This window comes from Borostomias antarcticus, assembly GCF_949987555.1.
Source record: "Borostomias antarcticus genome assembly, chromosome: 2".
NCBI classification, from domain to species: domain Eukaryota; kingdom Metazoa; phylum Chordata; class Actinopteri; order Stomiiformes; family Stomiidae; genus Borostomias; species Borostomias antarcticus.
The window spans coordinates 27,235,815-27,253,074 of NC_140235.1; the positions used below are offsets into that span (position 1 = coordinate 27,235,815).

At 43.1% G+C, this 17,260-nt stretch overlaps 1 protein-coding gene across 1 annotated transcript in view; it reads right to left on the reverse strand.

Annotated features, from left to right (window-relative positions):
* LOC311324029 (cadherin-12-like) overlaps positions 1–14,374 on the reverse strand; it is a gene marked incomplete at its 3' end in the record, with an annotated part of 61,154 nt that extends 46,780 nt beyond the window's left edge. Inside the window, exon 1 of the mRNA XM_084456395.1 lies at positions 14,123–14,374. Coding sequence (XP_084312521.1) covers positions 14,123–14,368 — 246 coding nt within the window. The 5' untranslated portion in view covers positions 14,369–14,374. The remainder of the gene's footprint in view (positions 1–14,122) is intronic.
* Positions 14,375–17,260: the final 2,886 nt, after the last annotated feature.

A 17,260-nucleotide genomic window follows, 5' to 3' on the forward strand; every position in this document is an offset into this window, starting at 1 on the left:
TGCTGTGTGTGTGTGTGTGTGTGTGAGAGAGAGAGAGAGATTGACAGATATGTGTGGTGTCATCATGGCAGATGGAAAGTATCTCAACTGTATCCAGCACTGTAAGAACGTTTATTGTATTAGTTTGAATGTGCCTTTAACTTATTTCTGACGTTTTATAGTCCGTTTTCTTTTTAATTTGTTTGTTTCTGAGTCGCGATGTGTCTAGCGTACACCAGAGATGACCTACTCGCACTCTGGGGATCAATGGGCGACCCCCCAACTGGATTACCGGCGGAGCTACGCGTCCAACGGCGTGGGAAGCAAGCCGGGGTGAGGGAGAGGGAAAAAAAAGAACGCAGTAAGAGGTTCAAACCCTATTCGCCAAGGATTATAATGGGAAATGTGAGATCTCTTGCCAACAAGACGGATAAACTGACAGCCATGGTGCGCAGCCAAAGGGAGTATGAAGAGAGTAGTTTACTGGGGTTTTTTTCATAGCGCAGTGAACTTGGATGGCTTCACTCTGTGAAGGAGGCATACAGCTCCTCCCCCCTCTGGGAAGATCCGACCACAACTTGATTCACCTAGTCCCCAGGTACACGCTTGTTGCTAGGCGGAAGCCGGCTACCACCACGACTGTGGAGGTGTGGACGAGAAAGTCTGTGGTGAACCTACAGGACTGACTCCAGTCCATGCCTGTTTACAGAGGACTACAAGGAGGACGTGGACGGTCTCTGCTACTGCACAACACACTGCATCCGATTCTGCCAGGAATGCATCATACCCATTAAAAAGGTACAGTACGCTGCTTCTCCAACAACCCACCATGGGATAATAAGGACATTAAAGCCACGTTTAACAGGAAAAAGAGGGCCTTCATGGCTAAGGACAGAGCGGAGGCCAGGTCATTCCAGAAGGAACTGAAGAGGGAGCTGCGGAGGGCCAAAAAGAGCTACAGGGAGAGGGTGGAGAGCAAACTCGAGCTGAACAGCACAAAGGGAGTGTGGGAGGGGATGAAGAGAATCACAGGACTGGGCGCAACTGTGGAAGGGGGCCACGAACGTGCCAACGAGCTTAACATGTTCTTTAACAGGTTCAACACAGCCCCAATCCGCACCGCTGTGAGGCTAGGAGGCAGCCCAACGCCTCCACCCCAGCCCCCCTCCTCCCCTGCGAGGATAGCAGGCAGCTCATCACCCCCGCCCCTGCCCCCTTCCCCTCCCCCTACCCCCACCGAACCATTCATCACAGAGAGTGAGGTAAGGGGTCAACTCCAAAGGCTGCAATCAAAAAGGCCCCTGGCCCTGACAGAATCAGCCCCAGGGTGATCAAGGAATGTGCGGGGCAGCAAGCTGGCATATTCCAACACCTATTCAACCTCTCCCTGAGGCTGAAAAAGGTGCCACTGCTGTAGAAGACCTTCTGCATCATTGCAGTGCCCAAAAAAGCACGCCTCAGCACTCTCAACGACTACAGGCCAGTGGCACTGACATCCCATATCATGAAGGTATTTGAGAGATTGGTTCTGCAGCGCTTGAGGCCCATGGTGAGCGACTTCTTGGACTCACTGCAGTTTGCGTACCAGGCCTGAATCGGTGTGGACAACGCTATCATCTACCTACTCCACAGAGCCTATTCACACCTGTAGGAAAGTTGAGTGAAAGTCATGAGTCATCTTTAACTTCTCCAGGGCTTTCAACACCATCCAGTTCACGGAAAAGCTCCCAGCCATGCAGGTAGACCACGAATCGGTGGACTGGATCACAGACTACCTCACTGGCAGTCCACAGTATGTCCATTTGCAGGGCTGCCTGTCCGACATCGTAATTAGCAACATGGGTGCCCCCCTGGGAACAGTCCTGTCTCCTTTCCTGTTCACCCTCTACACCTCCGACTTCAGCCACAACTCTGGAGCGTGCCACCTCCAGAAGCTCTCAGACGACTCCTCTATTGTGGGCTGCATTAGGGCAGATGAGGAGGAGGAGTACAGGGACGTGGTCAGGAGATTTGTTGAATGGTCTGAGGAGAACCAGCTCCAACTCAACATCAGCAAGACCAAGGAACTGGTGGTGGACTACAGAAAGAACAGGAGGCCTCCAGCCCCGATCACCATCAAGGAGAGGAGGTTGAGATGGTGGACTAATACAAGTTCCTTGGAGTGCACCTGAACAACACTGAGGCCCTCTACAGGAAAGGACAGAGCAAACTGTTCTTCCTCAGGAGGCTAAGGTCCTTAGACATGTTTAGCAGGCTACTGAGGATCACACTGTTCTTTGCTGTCACCTGCTGGGGAGGCAACATCAAGTCTGGGGAGTCAAACAAGCTGAACAAGCTGGTGAGGAGGGCTGGCTCTGTTGTTGGGCAACAACTGGACCGCCTGGAGTCTGTGGAGTCTGTGGTAGAGAGGAGGATGAGGGACAAATTGAAGTATATTCTAGACAGCCCCTCCCATCCCCTCTATGTCGAGCTGTGGCAGATAAGGAGCACTCAGCCACAGGCTCATCCCACCCAGGTGCAATATGGAGCGCTTCAGACATTCCTTTGTGCCTGCAGCCATCAGACTGTATAACAGTGCCTGAGCGTTCTGTGTGTTATAGAGGTGTGCACGTATGTATGTATGTATATTGTACATGTGTATTACAAGATGTACCCAGACAGCCTGTATGTATGTATGTATGTATGTATGTATGTGTTAAGGACTACAGATGGAATGTAGCTTTTAGCTAAATCTGGTGCTCCCGATGACCAGTCCGCCCCTGTATGCTGGTACATATACAGTATATATATTATTCTATTCTATACTACACAGCTACTGTACATATGGATGTAGATAGCCCGATATCCCTTTTTTATGCTGCTACCCTTATCTACTGTCTCTTTCTTTTTTGTTACTCTGTATATAGTGTTTCTCTCCTTTCCAGCCTTTCTGTAATTTTCAACTGCTGAAACACCAAAGTTCCCCCTGGGGGAATCAATAAAGCCTTATCTTATCTTAAAATGTGCAATGCTGTCTTAAAACCTAGCAGCAGTACTACAACAATGCAGGCAGTACCATGTATATAGTAAACATCCACATGCCACATTTCATCTCAGACTGAGTGTAGCCTATTTTTTGAAGTTATCGTCTAATTGACAATAATGGGCCTCATTCACCAACGAAGTAAAGAAGTTCTTAAGCATTTCTTCTTAAACTGTACTTACACAGTTTCTAAGAAAATTCTGGCATTCACCAATGGTTTCTCATCTGGGATTTGTTCTCAGCTAAGAACAGAATATACGAACACTGAATAGCAGTCACAAGTAGCCTAGGCCATTTGAGTGCGGAAATGTAGATTATGCAAAATTGGTGATTGCGGTCACTTCAATTCTACAGTTGGATGATATATGATTGAAATACAATTATATTTGCATAATTCCCAATAACGTGTCCTAATCATAACCATAATTTCCATTGTAAACGTGTGCGTCAGAATATCTGATATGTCATTGTTCAAATCATTTCGCTCCGAATTGCTTGTTATTCGTGTTGATCAGTCTTGAAGATGTCGATAAAATATTTAGATGGTGTGTTAATTTGTGATTTTGGTGTAAATTAATGAGTGTTGTGTTTTAATTCTTTGACCATTCTGAAAGCACTGGGGGATTTCGCTGTATAGCCTATATAATACCAACAAATCCATGACCATTTCATCAATTGGTGATTGCAGTCACCTCAATTCTACAGTTGGATGTGTGTTAGTGCGCTAGACAGAGAGTCTGCTGCGGAGAGGGTGGTAGTCCGTGTCCCTGGTGTCTATATCCATATCGCCAGCTGCGCACACACCCAACAGTGCTGTTGTCACTATTATGGCACCAACGCGCTGGTCGAACTCGGACAACTGTGGGCACGCCGGCCCCCCTCCAGTAGCCTGCATATCTCTCCTCAAGATTAAACATTCACGATTCCTTTATTTGTCACATGCAGCCTAATGTCCAGTCACAGTGAAATGTTGCATTCAGATCATTACAGATAAACTCCAATACTCAATTTACAAATGACACAATAAGTATGTAGATAAGATCAGATAAGTAGGGTACCTCTTTTGTCAACTACTAGCGTTGACAGCTGTGTAGGCTATATAGCCTACTTTTTTGTAGACTGTAAGCTATTGTATATTGTATTCTATCATGTTGACATTTTGCACTGTTCTGCCTCGCTATGTTTATGCACCAAGGCAAATTCCTCATAGTAGGAGGCCTACTTGGCTGAATTAAAATCTGATTTTGATTGCCCACGCTGGATTCGACATGCAGTTCTTAGACTTGCTAACGCACCTGACACAACCCCACCTAAACCATTATGCTATCGAAAAGCTGGCGAGTCGAGGGCGCGAATTACTGGTATTCTTTCAGAGAAGTGACATCTGCGCACGACCCTGTAGTTGCATATCCTTATATGGAGCTGGCGGGGAGTTTACCTATGCTAATTCATGTGAGCAGCCACGAGCTTTGAACTTGAGAAACCATGAGATTCGCCCTTAAGAGAAAGCAGGTGCGAACTCTTCCAGCAGTTTACGAACAGGTCGTGAATCAGACTGGAGCTTTCCTTAGAAACATTCTTAGGAAGAAATTTAAGAACAGAACTTAAGAAGATATTGGTGAATGAGGCCCAATGTTACTCTTATCTAACGTTATGGCTCTAGCCATGTTTTTTTCACATACCGTTACTGCAGTGGATATGAAGTCTGCCGTTGGAACATGTTTTCAATTCCATACTTACCAAAATGGAATGACCAGCTAACATTAGCTGAATTAATAAACTTGCTGCTTGACCTTTCAACTTTATCTGACAATGGGTGAGTGAAAATATGTCCTTCTTACCGCCTCGCTGTAGTCACTGCCAATCTCTTATCAGATTAGCACAGTGTTTCCTGTGATTCACTCACCAACATAACAATATGCTAATTCGGATGACGCACATGTTTTTTCCCCTCGACTAATAACGAGTAACTTCAGATAAATAAATAAAAATCTGTTTCCATCACATTATCTCTGTCTTTCCGAATAACATATCTGTACTCGGGACCAGTCCTAGTATATAGTGTAGTGAAATTTAGTGATTTGATCATTTGTGAAAATAAAAACGTGAGCCCCTTCTATATAGTCTTCCCATTTGGTGGCTTTAATTGTCCTGGAGCCAATGGATTTCATCGGGTGGACGGGACTTCATTTGTGCATGTGTGCGTGCGTTCATCCGTCACACATGTACCAGAGCCCATCACCTGGGGCCCTTGCCACAGTTCATTTTTCCCATTGCCAAGTACATTTTGATCCATGGCGAATTTAGTCATGCCCTTAGGTGGGGTCGGGGAGTCTGTGGGGATCCATTGTAGATTTGACTGTTGAGCTCTCGACTTCATCCATTGTAGTTCAGGTATGCGCTTTGAGGCTCGCACTGCAGACGGAATGAGTATTCACGAATAGCACAGGCGAACGAAATCCAGCTCAGCGAAGCTTCACACAGCCGTGCTTTGGAATTCCACATTCATCAGCCGAGCATGCGCTCTGAACAGTGCACTCTAGACGGAACAAGCATCTCTGGGGACGAGAAACAAGGCGAATGAAACCCAATGGTCAGAAGCTGTATCATACTACACTGAATCCTTTTATTTAGCTGCAAACGGTCTGACATTTCACAAATGCAGGAATAACATAACTGCATCTGTTTCATGTTGCCGCAACACAAGCAAAAAGAAATTGGCTGGTGCACATCACATCTACTGTATGCCGGACAATAAAAGGAGAGTAATTTGTGCAGTTTTCTGGATTTCCAGAATTGAAAGAACGTGCTCAAGAGGCCCATCTACTCCTTCATTACCGCAAAGGAATATGCATCATGGGTGAGGGACAACATGTTTACTGTTTACATCTGCCTTGTTGTTACTGTTGTTAGATGATCCTCCCTGTATATATTGTGGCATCCTCCCTGTCGCCGGCTGGCGGGAGTTTGCCCCAGGAGTGCGTTCCACGGCCACTAACACACCTAAAAAGGATACCGCCGTGCCTGGACAGCGCAGCACAGGTGTAGCGGGCCGAAGCAGTTGGACAAACGTTCAGCACCATGGACAGCGCGGGCAGGTGGTAGACGGTGTTTACCAGCCTTTTCTTGTCGCCAGGGCAACACTGCTACACAGCTGCACCAATATCCCCAATCAAGCACTAACTGCAGAGATGCCGGCCAGAGCTAATCGGCTAATAAGCCTCCATGCCACAAAAAACCCCAGCTGGAGAAGCAGCCAGCAGTCTAAGGCCTCTGGCTTAGGATTTTCGTGGATGTGCTACTGCTTGAGATTACATTACATTACATTACAGTCATTTAGCAGATGCTTTTATCCAAAGCGACGAACAATAATTGCATTTAACGTAGGAAAAGCCAAGTAATACTACTTGGCTTGCCAAGTACTACTACTTGCTTGACAAACAAACTAAAATCTGACCGTGCTAATTATTTGTCTTTTAATCGCTGCCTCCAAGAGTAGAAGCCCTGCCTCGCCCGGACCCCGCACAGCTCCGTTATGGGAGCCCAGGAAGCTGACTGACCCCGCGGGATAACATTTTGGTTGAAAAGTTTATTTTGTGTTGTTTTTTTCTCAATAAATGTGCCAAGGTGTGTAAGAGCTGCCCATATCAACCTCTATTACTGAGCTTCAACCCTACATTCCTGCCTGGGAGGTTATAAGATATATATCACATTAACTTGCATGATGGGTATTGATCCCAGAGGCCGGTGGCTAAGACATGATAGCCTTTTCTCATATCATAGTTGATTAAACAGTAATATTGACACTATACACAGTACAGCATTTTTTGGTCCCATCGTCCATCATTGTTGGAGAAGACATCTCAAATGTTGAACCCTTCTGTAAGTGATACTGATTGGGATATTAACAATGTTGAAATATACCAGTGGGAGATTCAAGTGAAAATACCATTATCAAAGCTGACAAAAAATGGATAGGCAAAAGGATTACAATGGCAGGGCAGATGAATGACATAATTATCTTTCCTTTCAGTGCCACTGTTCACAGAATCTTGCCATATCCATCATCAGCATGCATTACAATTGCAAATGCCTCCAGCTCCTTAACACATTCTAATTAGGAGAGGGATAAGTGGCACACCTGACGTGTAATTTTAGGTACAGTAATCTGGTCAAATTGCTTCACATCTCCAACCATGAATTGTTTTGGCATCGAGTCTTGCTTTTTGAGCCCAAGACCAGGAGTTAGATGAAAGTGTTTTCGCATGACTTGTTTATACATGAGCATTCATTATACAATTTAGAACCTAATCCACATTCATTTCCAGACAATTCAGCCTGTATCCAAATGCATTTACATAACTCAGGCTGTAGTGCCCATCATGAAATGGAATTATCTAATTGTTGCATGCACTCACGCACACACACACGCACACGCACACAGAAGGAAAAAAACAGGCACAAAATGATACATTCAAACGTCAGTCAAAGACACAAACACACATCTGTTATGGAAAGGAAACAGCGAAATGGGCTCAACATCCACAACATACTGTATTGTACCAACCAGATGTATGTTAGGCATGCTTCATGGGTAGATCAACACGGTAATTATCAGGCACTTGGCTGAGATGGCGTGCGTCAAAGAAGGTTAGCTGTTGTATGCTAGCTAGCTAGCTTTCTAGTTTAGAGATCATTAGCTCTCACTCTGAGCTACTGTAGCCTCCATGCACACTCGCCAGCTAATGAGTTGATGGCCTTATTATTCTGATAGAATTGGGATTTATGGTATATAGTACATTATATCACTCATTCATTGGTCTGGTTTTCCATTGATGGACATACACATTTATTTATTTTTTCATTTTTACTGTACCTCTTATGAGACTATAAATACTGGTTGTTATATTTGCCTTTTAGTTAACAGCAAAAGAGGGAGAGAGGAGGATAGAGAGGGAGAGAAGGAGAGAGAGACGGATGGAGTCCACAGAGAGACAGACAGAGAGAGAGAGAGAGAGAGAGAGAGAGAGAGAGAGAGAGCAAGAACCAGGTGAGAAAGTGGACGAATAGTCAAGATATTCTGTTTTGCCCACATTCTAATTATTGTGGCCTCCATAATGTTTTCACATAACCAAGCAGTGTTATGATATACTGTTATCAAATGTGGAACCTCCTCTTACATTTATTTAGATTGCAAATACTCTGCTTTATTTATTAGCAGATTATGTCATTTTCTAGTTGAATATATTATGTTTGTGTGTGATTGTCAGGGCAAAGAGGTAGAGAGGAAGATGAAGAGAGAGAGGACAGAGAGCAAGAGCAGGAAGAACCAGGTGAGAAAGTGGACAGATAGTGAAGTCTTTGTTGGATGCTATGTGGTTTTTCCCCATTTTAAATGCTTTCCAGAAGTGCATGTAGAATATTATGTCAGTGGACGTCATTCTAAAAAGGGCGTATTGGCAAATCTGTTTGAGCTCTATGGGCTGATCACCCTTAAAGGTTTGATCCTAGAATCGCCCCTGGCTAGACCCACTACCAGTGTTGGTAACGAGCAACAGTGTAGTTAACTATCCACAGTGAGGATCCATTGAGCTAACTTCACCATTGTCAGGCTTTAAAATCTCTCTTTGTTGGGGTGTGGCGATCAATCAGGACACAAGTCTTGCTGAATTAAAATTTTAAAAAAAATAAAAAAAATATAAGATGACCTAATGATAGGTTCTCGCCCAGAGATTAAATTGTGGACCTAATGCCACTCATAAATCGAATCCAAGCTGTTGGGAGGAAACTGAGGAGGAGGCATCAATAAAAAGAAGAATCACCGTCTCCTGTCAGCCATAGGAAGCAGGGGGGAAAACAAGCTGTTACAGAAACAAGGCTGCCCTTTCCCACAAAAAGACTTATTGACTTTTATTCAAATTAGTGACCTTTTCTATTTATTTATTTATTTATTTATTTATTTATTTATTCATTCATTTATTAATTTTGGGGGGTTTCTGTCACCACCTGTATTGTATAATGTTTTCTTCTTATGGATTCACTACAGTGTAAGTCCTTGGAATCACACTCTCAGCTATGTAATTACAACGTTGTAGGTTGAGAATGTCCTCTTGGAAGCATACAGTAGCAGCCACCTTCACCATTTAGCTTATGTCCTGCTGATTAATCCAGGCTGTTTCCAAAATGTTAGCATTGATAACTTTAACTTGGAATATATCAAGAACCACACCGTGAACCTTTAAACAGTCTTGATGAGCCAGATGATTGGTAAAAAATAAAATAAATACAAATAAAAGAACTATCCCTTTGAACTACACACATCTAAAAAATGTGCATGCGTGTGTGTGTTTGTGAACCAAGTCCCTTGCAGTGTTCAGTACATTGGTTCTTTTGAAAATCTCTGAACCAACCCCCCCACCCTCCATCTTGTCCGTTCTATTCCTATGAAAAGAACATGTGTGTGTGTGTGTTTCTCCTTTCAGGGCCAGGCGACACGCAGTGGAGTCCCACTGAGCCGACTCTTTGTAAATACACCATGAGCCTGGAGACCATGCAGGTCAGCCATGTGCAGCTCCATGAAAACATTAATCTGGGTGCAGTGGATGGGATCTTGCACAAAGGATGTGTATGATCTACACTAGAACATACATGCAAACACTCACTTTTTCTTTGTCTTTCCTTACTGTACCTCCGTCTCTCTCTCTCTCTCTCTCTCTCTCTCTCTCACACACACACACACACACACACTTACTCACAAACACATGCACTGTGGGTGTACTGTGACGTTACAGTAATACAAACTCTTAGACTGAAATATATGCTCTGCATTATATCTTAACATATGCTTACTGTATATTTCTACTGCGGATGGTAGGGGTGGATAAGCCAATGAATAGTGTGCTCCACCACACAACCCTTATAGATGGCACGTGAACAGCAACTGTGAAGGCAAGTCGTCCTCATGTTCATGATAGCGTCCCTTTCGTGGACAAAAATAATATTACGATACAATCTCCAAAGTTGGTAAAAACGTCTGCATTGGTACAATTCTTTGGAGACAGACATCCATAACCATTATCTTTGGTGCCTGCCATGATGGCAGAGGTAGAGAAAGAGAGGGAGAGAGAGAGAGAGAGATGTGGCAGAGTGGTTGCTGAACTCAGCAGGGAGTTTAATAGTGATTGAGAGGAAAGAGCTAGGCTTGATTTATGGGTGCGCCAACTGATGGCAGTTTTTCTTGCGGATAACCATTGCTCAGCATGGGAAGCCTAGCACATTATCTAATTGTGAAAGTTACACCCCCAAGGCACCCTAAGCATTTATTTCCTCATAATAAATAGTAAATTGCTGATCTGCCGTAGTCCGGTATTTTGTCCTCCGGGGCTTTGCCAGGGTTTTTTGCAAGTAGCTTGTCGTTAATGTGATCCCAATGTGTCGTCCTTAGTTATATTTTAATCAATAAAGGTTTTATATTTTAATCAATAAAGGTTCATGATTCAAACACATGGTGACTTTTTAAAAAGCGCAGTGAAGGACACTATGGTCACAAACTTTTATCCTTTAAAGACCATTCTATTTACGTACTGTTTACAACTCAGCAAGTAGTGATGACTGGAACATATTGTGCTCATTGTAAAAACAATGCAATGCCCCTGATGGTATTTGCGCATTCTACCCATCAAAGACTAAAATAATACACTTCATTTTGTGTTTATTCGTATGATATGCATAGCCTTTTTATTTTTTGGTATGTCACAGCAGAAAACAAATGTTGCTTGTCTTCTATTCATTACGTCGAAAATAGACTGGGCAGAATTCTTTCAAAATTCCCTTTCTGCCTTCTGCAATCCCTCCAGTAGTGTAAGGGTTTTATTCACAGGTACACTAGTTGACCTTGATTTCTTTGGATTGTGAGAAGTTGTATATCCATAGAATATGATGTTGTTTTGGTGGCGATTAAATCAAATCAAATCAAAATTGTATTTATATAGCTCATTACATACCCAGAGGCAATCCACTGTGCTTTACAGAGAGATAAGGGGTGATGTACAGAGATCCTATCCGTAATTTTCCAGAGGGAAAAAAAACCAGTTCACCCATTTGGGCCAGTATAGGTGAGCTGTAAAAATTCTTCCCTGAACATTTAGAGCACTAAACATGGAATAAATACTTCATATAAGTGATATGATATGAGCTTCATGATAATAAACATGACTATCAGTAGAGTAGATAAATAGTTACATAGATGTTACCTATGTTTTAATGCTTTTAATGTCTCATGTAAAGCACCTTGAATTGCCCTGTGGCTGAAATGTGCTATATAAATAAACTTGCCTTGCCTTGCCTATGTACTATACGTGGTAGGCCGTTGTGTTAGCTATCCCTGTAATCCATAATAGGATATGTAAGGGATTATACATGGCGAGGTGGGCTGTTATTGAAAAATAATGCACAATGCGGGGGCTAAGTACCCTACGAGGTGAAGCCAAGAAAGGTTTGCCTCCATGAAGTACATTGTATTTCGATAACAGCACACCTCGGATTGTATTATCCTGCTTATACCATGGCCACTTACCAAAGACAAAAATTATGGGCCATTTATTCACATTTTCTGGGCCATTTATTCACATTTTCTACATTAAAATATAATGTCATGTTATTTATGCTTTGCTCATTGCTGACATTAATTATAGGGAGCCAAAGCATAAAACTACACCCTCTACTGGTTTGGTTCGCATCCACCCTATCTTTTGCATGCAAAAAAATGTTGAAATAATTCTAAATCGATATCAACACAAAACTTAATGACAAGACATACCATTTTGGATAAATAAAGCAATAAACTACTAACTATATCAACTTCCATCGCAATAACATGCGGTCTCTCAAAGGTACTTTTTTATTGTACTCTGCGTTTTGAGCACTTCACTGGAGAGTGCAGCTGACCAGATCACTATGTTCATGTGCTTCGTAAACATGAGTCTATTGCTCTTGAATTAGAGCACATTGCTAGATTATGTAGGCTGAAAGGAATCCAGTGATGCCCACCTCTTGAAAAAAACGTTCTGATCACTAATGTTGGTTCCTCTGAACAATCTTAATGTTGATCATTCAATGGACCACTCAAAGAGGATGGATAAGAATCATCCAAAACTTTGACTTTTAATTGGACCTTGGCACTAGTAAGATTCTCCAGCATACTCAGCTTTGACCCATTCTTTCGGACTGTGCTGTATCTCTGTTGATATCAGCTACTGTACTCCACACAGGCCAAAAAACACAAAGGTGTTTGTTAGCTAAGTATTGCCTAGCTAATAAACATCCCTGTTTACCCAAGCAGGAATAGTAGCTACTGTTGTAGGGCTTAGCAAGCTAATGTAGTACTTACAGGGAAATGTGCATAAATGGCAGGGAATTAAGCTATTGGAATTGTCATTTCATTTCAAACCTTTATTTATACTCGTAAAGCACTGAGGTTTCCCTCATTTACAATGTTGTCAGTTTTGAATCCAAGCCCCCTATAATGTTATGAAAATTTAAAAAGAATGCTGCAGGGATTGATAACATACAGTAGTAGATGAAATGCAGACTTGATGGACACTCCCTACATCCTCAGCCTGCTTGGATGACACATTAAATTGTAGTGATCCCCACCACAGCAGGGGTCTTAGCATGACTCCTTTCAAAAGCTAAATAGTTTAACACCACAAACTGCTAATCGTTGCCAAGAAGCTGCTTTTTCAGTCAACATATATGTCCTCCACCCTCTTGCTCCTCAGACAGAGGAGACCTTTCAACTCTCTGCTAATAAGGAAAAACGTTTTAATTAAAGAGCAAAATATAATATTACTTTTTTAGCCTAATAATAATAATAAAGAATGCTTTAATATGGGTTATATTTTCAGCACATTGTAGTGTGCTGGCTGGTGTGCTACCCCACTAAAATGTGACCTATTTACTGTTTGCTTTCATAAAAGATGTTCCTCGTCTGGCACGCACATTGCTAAAAACTATTCTGGAATTAATGAATGGTAATTATGTTCATGCTCTGGCGTGAAAGCATTGCTGCAATTAGGTGTTGATGTATTATAGGCATCCAGTCCATAAAGCAGTGTGCCCCATTACAACTTTATTTTTGTCAGTTTATAGGCTTCCTTGACTGTGCCTAATTGGAATCCCGGCGAGAAATGACACATATACCCTGCTGGCCACCCTCATGTCCAGGTATTATTGGTTTGACTCTCTTTGACTCTCGCATCAGGCTGCTTCTTTTTATTTTTCGCGCCAGTGGCTTTCCCCTCTTTAAGATTGTCTTAAGCAAGGTACATGAATTCCATCTCCGAATGCCTTTCATATGGGGCAGAGAGTCGGTCAGTTAATTTGAAGTGCAACAGCTGGGGATTAAGTGATTTAGGCTTTACTGCAGACAGCACCTCCCCCCCCCCCACCCTCACATCTCTTTAGCCTCTGAGGCTTCCACAAAAAGTCAGGGCTGATTGGGGCACAGGGCCAGATAAGCCAGTTTAAGTATTATCCTAGGAGTGCTAAATTACAACTTCAGCTCTAAAAACCCTACAGAGTTTAGCTAATGATGTTTTAGGCCAGAACAGAAATACTTGGGTTATACAAAAAAAAGAAGTAAAAAAAAGCTGTGACTTCAAGCGAAGAAGATATGGCATGTGTGGCTTTAATACTGAAATTCTACTCAGGCTATGTGAGGCCCTCTGTTTTTTTTTTCATTGCCGTCAGCATCCTTCCCCCTCATAACTAATTTATGTTGTTCTGAAGAGCCAACATTTAAATGTATTGCTTCTAGGTACCTTTTACGATTCCATCCATCAATATCCACAAACAGGTAACCAGAGGTATTTTGCAATCCCAGACCATTATAAGATTATAATAGCAAGACCTAGAATCAGGGGCCGTGTTAACTAAAAGACAATATTGATAGTATGGGCGGATGTTCACTGAAACAAAGATCTACTCCTACAAGCAATACCCCTCCCTCTTCTCTTTCCCTCTCGCTCACGTTCTCTCATCCTCCATTTACCGCCAGTTCAATTTCGCCAAATGCTCTTTACCATGTGATTTATGACTTCCCCATAGAGATATGGCTCTCACCTTGCCCACGTACTGTGGATCTGACCCCATGTACTCCTCCAGCACGAAGAACTGGTTCCACACCCAGCCCCTCTTGACGCGTTGAAACCCAGCAGCCCCATTCCTCATGGGGCCCACCAGGCTCCTGGGATGCTCCCTTCCCAGCCTGCCCCTGATCAGCAGTGGGGAGGGCGGCCGCACAGGGTAGAGGGAGCCTTTGTCGAAGAGAAACCAAAGGAACAGCAGCAGGCAGTTCCTTGTAAGCATTGGCGGTCTGTGGGGTCGATGTCTCCAAGTTAAACTCCCAAAGACGCGAGCCAAGCCACACTGAAGGAACCAAAGGGGTGGACCTGTGCTGGGAGCGGTGGGGGATTGACTGGACCGGGCAAGATGGAGAGACGCCACTGCCGCCGAGGTCTGCTGTGGTTACGTCTCAGGGGTTTACTGGGCTCATCACCTGTAGGACAGAATAACCAAAGTTAAGCAGCAGTCAAACTGAGCTGACATTATTGCAATGTTACCAGATGAATAAAAGTTTCTGGACTGGCTTTCACAGTATTGTTGTCAAAATGGACCATATGCCATTCATAGCTTATGACTATTGCCATTAAAAAAACAGTCATATATTCAAATAATATTCAGAAGGCTGTGTTTGTGTGTGTGTTTGTGTGTGTTTGTGTGTGTGTGTTTGTGTGTTCATAAGGAATTTGCAATGATGTACAGTATATGCGTTTTACACTGAAGTCCGCAATCTTTTGTGAGACCAACTACAAAACTAATTTAAGAAGTTGCGTGTAGATGAACTGCTGTCTATCCATTTTTTGGGGAGGCTATAGTGTTCACTCTCAAAATGTCCCCTCACACACCCTGTAACTCAGTAAATGTTTTTAGAGAGACAGATGACAATGTTCTCAATTGTACTATCTAATCCTGACGTAAAATATAATTTTCTGCTTCATTTGACCCCAGAATTTTCCCCCAGAAGCCCCAGACCCCAGAAGCTTCCTTCGCAGGCTACAACATTGCATTTCAAGTTTGCAGTGACATCCAATCAAATGCAATGACATAATATAGACATTAATAAATTGGTAAAATAGATGTCAATAATCCAAATGATCCCTTCAAGCCCACATCCAGGGCTCACCCAGGGACCTATCTCATGAGAGCCGTGCTCCCAGTTTTGACAACCAGCTGCCAGAAAAGATTGTCCCCCCCCGCCCTAATACGTTATCCAGATCCTGGCTACAAAATTGAATTGAAATTGTTCTCTTTTCAATATGTTTTTATATCCGTACGTATGTAGTTTTTGTCAAGGTGTGGGAGATGACGGTGGTGTGTATAGAATCATAACTGAGGCTGGCTTATCTAGTTATAGGGGATTCAGTTTGCCTTTGGTCTGCCTTTTAATCTGTGTATTCAGCAAGAACAAACATAAGTGCCAAAAAGAAGATACATTTTGAAATGCTCTTAATCTACCTTTTTATATACAGTACAGATTGCCTAGGGGAGGTGGTTGGAAACATTCTCTTGTGATGAGGTAGCCCTGCTGGTTAGACCACAAAGATGACCTTTGCTTAATGGTAGGTGCTTGAGCTGACAGGAGAGTAGGCTTGGATTCCCCAACTGAGTACACATTCAAACTTTTTAATCACACCACTACATGTTGTGCGGACAAGACTAAAAACATAGCCGGTGGGAATCACCTGATACTCCATGAGGAGAAAGTATGCCTTTGCTATCAGACACTAAAGAGTGAGATAAGAAATGAATCCAATAAAGCTTTTAGTTCCAGCCCAACCCTAAGAAATAAAGACTGTGACAATTCAATAGGGTGCGGACCATATAGTACAGTATAGTAGGTATCCCACAATCTTTTTGTGCGTGGCTGGCCAGCTGTGCAGCTAGTATAGTTATCACTCCCTCCCTCCCTCCCTCCCTTACTCCCGACAATGTTGGCCTGCATCTCTCTGCTGGCACCACAAGAGGCAGTAGTCCCAGCACACCAAAAACAGGAAGGACACCAAAATCATCCCGCGAATCCCCACTGCACAAGCAGAGCAGTGGTCAGAGTATTGGACTTCCACCAGGGATACCGGGGTTCAAGACCCGGTGGGGATGACTTTATGGGACTATAACCCAAACCTCCACATGTTCATCCTTTCACTCCAACCTTTACCCCCTGCCGTATAGGTCAGATCCTGCCCCAACCCTTATTCTAAGCCCAATTAATGTTATGGAAGCTGCTGCTAGTTGTTGTGAGCTAACTGGCTATCCCACTCTTATTGTGATGGATTAGCATTGGAAGTATTGGAAATGATGTGTCCAGGCGACAAGAGCTATCTTAATTTATCAGACATGAACAGTTTCCTGTTTCCTGAACAAAAACAAGCCAGCCATGCACATAAGCCAGTCTGGACCTGGCCTGGTTTCCAAAAGGGAACATCTCGGTGTTATTGGACAGGCTTTCGATGATATCTGTGAACCACATGAAAGCAGGTCAATGCGGACAGGCCATTATTTATACTACAGCCTCTCCAATCATTTAAATTACGGTCTGCAATAGAGGTTTTACAAAAAATAGAAGAAAAAAGCAACATTAGGTGAACCTCTCTGATGAGCTTCTGTACAGTATCCTTTCTGATCCTGACAGAGAGTGCAATTGGATGCAGGCTTAGCAGATCATGGCATGATCATATTAAGCATCATTATACAGTAGCACAGAAAAAGCAGATCTCCTTCATCTTCAATTATCATATATTAGTATTCACAGTAGTACTAAGAACTGATCTTAACCACGCATTACATGTTGATATCCATGTTGTGCTAATGAGGGGATTCTGTTCAAGCAACTTGATGAGCAGTAAGGAACAGACAGTAGATTTTAAAACCAAAGCACCCAAAAACTATAGAATACTGTAGAATAATTCAGAACTGTTTGGACTAATGCTGTGTTCACACCGGGCGCACATTTTTCTGGTTGTGCGGTGAGTTTACATAGAAAGTCAATACAATTGCACGCGAACTGGGCAGCGGGCGGCACGTGCAGCGCGAATCAGGCGAACCCGGCGGCACGGTGGCCAGGATTTGCCGCGTGGTTATTTTTTTTAACTTTCTGTGGCAGATTCGCGCAGCAACCCAGCGAAGGCGCTGCTGTATGAC